The sequence below is a fragment of the Musca vetustissima genome, unplaced genomic scaffold (genome assembly GCF_032173495.1).
Source record: "Musca vetustissima isolate MV318-11 ecotype Yass unplaced genomic scaffold, APGP_CSIRO_Mvet_v1 utg819063, whole genome shotgun sequence".
NCBI lineage: Eukaryota > Metazoa > Arthropoda > Insecta > Diptera > Muscidae > Musca > Musca vetustissima.
In genome coordinates, this window is record NW_026886492.1 from 1 (window position 1) to 7,587 (window position 7,587).

Consider the following 7,587-nt stretch of genomic DNA (forward strand, 5'->3'; position numbering starts at 1 on the left):
TGCGCAGGTACCCATGCTTCAGATCCATATAACAGCTCGGGTAGTATCAGCGTCTTGTAAAGTGTGAGTTTGTCTGGCGGGAGGTGGTCTTGTTTCTAAACTGCTTACTTAGACCATAGTAGCATAGGTTGGCCATCACAATCTTTCTCCGAATTTCAAAACTTATGCCATTCGTTTCATTTATGGCGGTACCAAGGTATATAAAATCTTTAACTACCTCGAAGCTATAGTTCTGAAGTTCCACAGTTGGTCCGAGTCTACTGGACGTCTTGCGTGTGGATAAAATCAGCAAAGTCTTTTCGCCATTTACTGCCAGACCCACTTTGGCAGATTAATTCTCAATTTGTTCAAAGGTGGCTGTTACCGCACCGAATGTTCGACCCATTATATCGATGTCATCGGTGTAGGCGAGTAACATGTGTTGTTTGGTGTACAGAGTGCCATTTCAATTCACTTTTGCCTCTCGTATGACCTTTTCCAGCAGGATGTTAAAAAGATCACACGATAAACTGTCACATTGTCTGAATCCTCGTTCGGTATTGAAGGGCTCCGATAGGTCCTTTCCGACTTTAACTGCTGATCTTGTGCCACTTAAAGTTACCCTGCATAGCCGTATTAATTTTGCAGGAATGCCGAACGTAGACATGGCTTTAATACCTCTGAACGGATAGGGCGGCTTTATAGTCGACGAATAGATGGAATGTGTCGATGTGTTTTTCGTGGGCCTTTTCCAGTATTTTTCGTAGAGTGAAAATGTGGTTAATGGTGGAATTGCCAGGTCTGAAGCCGCATTGTTATGGTACAATAATGTCATTGGCCATTGGCTTCAATCGTTCACACAGCACACTGGATAGCACTTTATATGCGATGGGAAGAAGACTAATTCCTCTATAGTTGGTACATACCGTCTTGTCTCCTTTTTTGTGCACGGGACACAGGATGCTGAGGTTCCAATCATTGGACATGCATTCCTCTAGCCAAATATTACTAATCAGCTGGTGCATGCAACTAACCAGCATCTGGCCATCAGTCTTGAATTGTTCGGCTGGTAACCCATCGATGTAACCCACCGATTGATAGCTATTCTGACTTCATCTTGGCTAGGTGGTATATACTCCATACCGTCATCTATTATTGGTTCTGGGATATCCTCTTCACCGGTACTATTTGTTACCAGAAGTTTTTCAAAATGCTCCTTCCAGATGCTCAACACACTGTCTGTATATGCCACTAGGTTTCCTTCTTCATCTCTACAGGAGGATGTGCCTGCACCAAAGCCTTCGATTTTGTGTTTTACCCGTTGGTAGAATTTTCGGACTTCATTCTGACTCCTGTACATCTCGATTTTTCTTGTTCTTTCTTCTTTTTTCTGAAAACACGTTTCTCCTCTCTCCATTTCTCCCGATAATTCTCCATCACTGTCTGTTTGCAGGGTTGCCCTATACGCTGCGTTTTTCAGATCAGTAGCATTACGACACGCCTTGGATGATGATCCTTGAAAAAATATTCCTTAAAAAATCCACGCCTTGGATGATGATCCTTGAAAAAATATTCTTTAAAAAATCCACGCCTTGGATGATGATCCTTGAAAAAATATTCTTTAAAAAATCCACGCCTTGGATGATGATCCTTGAAAAAATATTCTTTAAAAAATCCACGCCTTGGATGATGATCCTTGAAAAAATATTCTTTAAAAAATCCACGCCTTGGATGATGATCCTTGAAAAAATATTCTTTAAAAAATCCACGCCTTGGATGATGATCCTTGAAAAAATATTCTTTAAAAAATCCACGCCTTGGATGATGATCCTTGAAAAAATATTCTTTAAAAAATCCACGCCTTGGATGATGATCCTTGAAAAAATATTCTTTAAAAAATCCACGCCTTGGATGATGATCCTTGAAAAAATATTCTTTAAAAAATCCACGCCTTGGATGATGATCCTTGAAAAAATATTCTTTAAAAAATCCACGCCTTGGATGATGATCCTTGAAAAAATATTCTTTAAAAAATCCACGCCTTGGATGATGATCCTTGAAAAAATATTCTTTAAAAAATCCACGCCTTGGATGATGATCCTTGAAAAAATATTCTTTAAAAAATCCACGCCTTGGATGATGATCCTTGAAAAAATATTCTTTAAAAAATCCACGCCTTGGATGATGATCCTTGAAAAAATATTCTTTAAAAAATCCACGCCTTGGTTTGATCCTTGAAAAAATATTCTTTAAAAAATCCACGCCTTGTTTAGATCCTTGAAAAAATATTCTTAAAAAAATCCACGCCTTGTTTAAATGCTTGAAAAAATATTCATTAAAAAATCCACGCCTTGTTGCCTGGGTTTGTAAGTCCTTGAAAAATATTTTTAAAAATCTACCCATGTGTAACTTCTTCAAAAAATCTTTTAACGAGTAATAGATTTTTATTTCAAAAAAAAAAAAAAATTATTTTTATTTGAATATTAAAAAAATAATATTTTTCTTGCTTCCAAATCCCATTACATGTTTACTTAGAAGAAACAAATCCTCCATCGATCTCCAGGGTAACCAAAATTGATGTTCGGTTGCCGCGTCGACGACGTTCAACAAATGAAACCAAACAACAAAATTCCATGGAGCAAAACAAAAACTTTTGTTAAGGGTGGGGGCCACCGGAATTGCTAAATGCCAGAAGTTAGACATCCACGGAGCCAACCAGTCCAAGGGTGGAGAACATTTCGCAGTTAAAGTTTCCTTCACGTCATCAGTAAAAGTTAACAAAGAAATTAAAAAAAAAAACAAAGAACTGTGATTAAAACAAATTTAAAAGAAAGGCAAGAAGAGAAAACATTTTGCAACAATTTCCATCGTTGCATGAAATCGAAACCGAAACCGAGAACAACAACAAATCCTGCTGGTGGCTATGACGCAAGAATCCATAAGAAGGTCAAATACCAGTTATTCCAACATGTATGGAAGGTAGGTACACCGAACGAACGACCGACCAACCGATGTGAATACGAAACGCAATGAATGTTTTTTTTTTTCATTTGACTTTGCCACCTCTTACAGAGTCAACCAGAACATGGCCCATGAACGCATGAAAGTCTATTTCTGCACGGACCTGGACAAATCGGTGTTGGTGAATAATTTCGAAAAGCGCGGCTGGAGCCAAGTCAGTGCCGATGATGATTGGAATTTCTATTGGGCCGGGGTCCAAACTTGTCGCAATATTTTCAGTGTGGATAGTGGCTATCGCATGAATGACAACCAAATGATCAATCACTTTCCCAATCACTATGAACTGTCACGCAAGGACCTCCTCGTGAAGAATATCAAACGATATCGCAAAGATTTGGAAAGGGATGGTAACCCATTGGCAGAAAAAACAGATGTCAATTGGTCAGGAGCCGCAGGTGGTGGTAGTACTCGGTATCTGCATTTGGATTTTATACCCGTGACCTTTGTCCTACCGGCGGATTATAATATGTTTGTCGAAGAGTATCGTAAAAATCCCCAAAGTACTTGGATCATGAAGCCATGCGGAAAATCACAAGGTGCTGGGATATTTTTGATAAATAAATTATCGAAATTGAAGAAATGGTCCAGGGAGGCCAAGGGGGCGTTTCATCCACAAATCGCTAAGGAGTCATATGTCATCTCGAGATATATTGATAATCCGCTACTGATTGGTGGCAAGAAATTCGATTTGAGGCTTTATGTTTTGGTCACATCATTTCGTCCTCTAAAGGCTTATCTTTTTAAGCAGGGGTTTTGCCGATTTTGCACCGTGAAATATGATACCAGTATGACGGAGCTGGATAATATGTATGTCCACCTGACCAATGTCAGTGTGCAGAAACATGGGGTGAGTTCAATAAATTTTTAAAAGATGTCAGAATCAACTACCATAGGCGTTGATTTTTAAAATTTTTTTTTTCAACGACCAAAACGGAGCATGGATATTTTAAAGAATATTTTTTCAAGGTTCCTAACAAGGCGTTGAAGGCGTGGATTTTTTAAACAATATTTTTTCAAGGATCTAAACAAGGCGTGGATTTTTTAAAGAATATTTTTTCAAGGATCTAAACAAGGCGTGGATTTTTTAAAGAATATTTTTTCAAGGATTTATTAAAGAATATTTTTTCAAGGATTTAAACAAGGCGTGGATTTTTTAAAGAATATTTTTTCAAGGATTTAAACAAGGCGTGGATTTTTTAAAGAATATTTGTTCAAGGATCTAAGCAATGGTGGATTTTTTAAAGAATATTTTTTCAAGGATCTAAGCAAGGCGTGGATTTTTTAAAGAATATTTTTTCAAGGATCTAAGCAAGGCGTGGATTTTTTAAAGAATATTTTTTCAAGGATCTAAGCAAGGCGTGGACTTTTTAAAGAATATTTTTTCAAGGATCTAAGCAAGGCGTGGATTTTTTAAAGAATATTTTTTCAAGGATCATCATCCAAGGCGTGGATTTTTTAAAGAATATTTTTTCAAGGATCATCATCCAAGGCGTGGATTTTTTAAAGAATATTTTTTCAAGGATCTAAGCAAGGCGTGGATTTTTTAAAGAATATTTTTTCAAGGATCTAAGCAAGGCGTGGATTTTTTAAAGAATATTTTTTCAAGGATCTAAGCAAGGCGTGGATTTTTTAAAGAATATTTTTTCAAGGATCTAAGCAAGGCGTGGATTTTTTAAAGAATATTTTTTCAAGGATCTAAGCAAGGCGTGGATTTTTTAAAGAATATTTTTTCAAGGATCTAAGCAAGGCGTGGATTTTTTAAAGAATATTTTTTCAAGGATCTAAGCAAGGCGTGGATTTTTTAAAGAATATTTTTTCAAGGATCTAAGCAAGGCGTGGATTTTTTAAAGAATATTTTTTCAAGGATCTAAGCAAGGCGTGGATTTTTTAAAGAATATTTTTTCAAGGATCTAAGCAAGGCGTGGATTTTTTAAAGAATATTTTTTCAAGGATCTAGGCAAGGCGTGGATTTTTTAAAGAATATTTTTTCAAGGATCTAAGCAAGGCGTGGACTTTTTAAAGAATATTTTTTCAAGGATCTAAGCAAGGCGTGGATTTTTTAAAGAATATTTTTTCAAGGATCTAAGCAAGGCGTGGATTTTTTAAAGAATATTTTTTCAAGGATCTAAGCAAGGCGTGGATTTTTTAAAGAATATTTTTTCAAGGATCTAAGCAAGGCGTGGATTTTTTAAAGAATATTTTTTCAAGGATCTAAGCAAGGCGTGGATTTTTTAAAAAATATTTTTTCAAGGATCTAAGCAAGGCGTGGATTTTTTAAAGAATATTTTTTCAAGGATCTAAGCAAGGCGTGGATTTTTTAAAGAATATTTTTTCAAGGATCTAAGCAAGGCGTGGATTTTTTAAAGAATATTTTTTCAAGGATCTAGGCAAGGCGTGGATTTTTTAAAGAATATTTTTTCAAGGATCTAAGCAAGGCGTGGATTTTTTAAAGAATATTTTTTCAAGGATCTAAGCAAGGCGTGGATTTTTTAAAGAATATTTTTTCAAGGATCTAAGCAAGGCGTGGATTTTTTAAAGAATATTTTTTCAAGGATCTAAGCAAGGCGTGGATTTTTTAAAGAATATTTTTTCAAGGATCTAAGCAAGGCGTGGATTTTTTAAAGAATATTTTTTCAAGGATCTAAGCAAGGCGTGGATTTTTTAAAGAATATTTTTTCAAGGATCTAAGCAAGGCGTGGATTTTTTAAAGAATATTTTTTCAAGGATCTAAGCAAGGCGTGGATTTTTTAAAGAATATTTTTTCAAGGATCTAAGCAAGGCGTGGATTTTTTAAAGAATATTTTTTCAAGGATCTAAGCAAGGCGTGGATTTTTTAAAGAATATTTTTTCAAGGATCTAAGCAAGGCGTGGATTTTTTAAAGAATATTTTTTCAAGGATCTAAGCAAGGCGTGGATTTTTTAAAGAATATTTTTTCAAGGATCTAAGCAAGGCGTGGATTTTTTAAAGAATATTTTTTCAAGGATCTAAGCAAGGCGTGGATTTTTTAAAGAATATTTTTTCAAGGATCTAAGCAAGGCGTGGATTTTTTAAAGAATATTTTTTCAAGGATCTAACCTCAAAACCCATTTTTTTCTCCCACAGGGTGAATACAATTCTCTGCACGGCGGCAAATGGTCTGTACAAAATCTAGCCCTCTATTTGGAGGGGACACGCGGCAAAGAGGTAACTGATCGTTTGTTTGGTGCTATCTCCTGGCTAATTGTCCATTCACTGCGTGCCGTGGCACCCGTTATGGCCAGTGATCGGCATTGTTTTGAATGTTATGGTTATGATATTATAATTGATAACAATCTGAAACCATGGCTAGTGGAGGTGAATGCATCACCCTCACTGACTTCAACCACAGTTACGGATCGTATTCTGAAATATAAATTAATTGATAATATATTGTCGGTTGTGTTGCCACCGGATGGGGTGCCAGAGTAAGTGGGCCGTTCATACAATTTTATTTTAATTGTAATATTTTTAATATTTGTTTTCTATTTCCTAGTGTCCGTTGGAATAAAATTCCCAGTGCTGATGCCTTGGGTAATTTTGAATTGCTCATCGATGAGGAGCTGGCCGCCCAGGAAGAGGCTCAAAATAGTCAGCAGAACAAAAATTCCAAGTCGATGGGTGGAAATCGTTGGAAGTGATGCCGGTAATCAAGATGGAATTAAAAAGTACCCATTCAATTCTTGGTAAATTTGCTAGTGAATGGTGAAAAATTTATTTTCGTTATTTTCAAATAGCTGTGATTATGTTAGTATTTAATTTGGATTTCTAAAAATAGGCGTGTATTTTTTAAAAATATTTTTTGCAATGGCCTATAATAGGCGTGTATTTTTTAAAAATATTTTTTGCAATGGCCTATAATAGGCGTGTATTTTTTAAAAATATTTTTTGCAATGGCCTATAATAGGCGTGGATTTTTTAAAAATATTTTTTTTCAATGGCTTATAATAGGCGTGGATTTTTTAAAAATATTTTTTTTCAATGGCCTATAATAGGCGTGGATTTTTTTAAAAATATTTTTTTTTTTCAATGGCCTATAAAGGCGTGGATTTTTTAAAAATATTTTTTTTCCAATGGCCTATAATAGGCGTGGATTTGTTTTGCAATGACCTATAGTTTATAGGAATGGATTTTTTAAATAATATTTTTCAATGGTCTATAATAGGGGTGGATTTTTTAAAAAATATTTTTTCAATAATCATAAGACGCGTGATTTTTTTAAATAATATTTTTCAATGGTCTATAATAGGGGTGGATGTTTTAAAAATATTTTGTCAATAATCATAATACGCGTGATTTTTTTTTAAATATTGTTCTATGGATTTTTTTATTTATTAATTAAAAATATATTTCAATGTTATCATTTTTTATAGTGTCTTATGTATTGATACACACACAAAAACTATTTTTTTTCCTCCAACCACCAGTGCAACTTTCATGCAAATGCCTCAATTAATTACCGAGTTATAGCTATTTGAAGTTGACCTTGTGTCAAAATGTAGCTGCTACACGATTCTGTTTGCCTATTACCGCAGATGGAAAAATTGAAGAAATTGCATTTAACAAAAAAT

General features: G+C 35.0%; 1 protein-coding gene across 1 annotated transcript; it reads left to right on the top strand.

Annotated features, from left to right (window-relative positions):
- The first annotated feature begins 3,058 nt into the window (after positions 1 to 3,058).
- LOC133333975 (polyglutamylase complex subunit TTLL1-like) lies at positions 3,059 to 6,657 on the top strand. Its single transcript, XM_061542284.1, has 3 exons — positions 3,059 to 3,847; positions 6,104 to 6,444; positions 6,513 to 6,657. Exons 1-3 carry the CDS (start codon positions 3,065 to 3,067, stop codon positions 6,655 to 6,657), a joined length of 1,269 nt encoding a protein of 422 aa, XP_061398268.1. The 5' UTR covers positions 3,059 to 3,064.
- Positions 6,658 to 7,587: the final 930 nt, after the last annotated feature.

What these genes read in the sequence shown, in the direction of transcription:
- LOC133333975 (XM_061542284.1), top strand. Translation starts at nt 3,065, where the DNA reads ATGGCCCATGAACGCATGAAAGTCTATTTCTGCACGGACCTGGACAAA. An exon ending in TCAGTGTGCAGAAACATGGG is followed by an intron (nt 3,848 to 6,103) that starts GTGAGTTCAATA and finishes TTTCTCCCACAG; the next exon opens with GGTGAATACAATTCTCTGCA. An exon ending in CCACCGGATGGGGTGCCAGA is followed by an intron (nt 6,445 to 6,512) that starts GTAAGTGGGCCG and finishes TCTATTTCCTAG; the next exon opens with TGTCCGTTGGAATAAAATTC.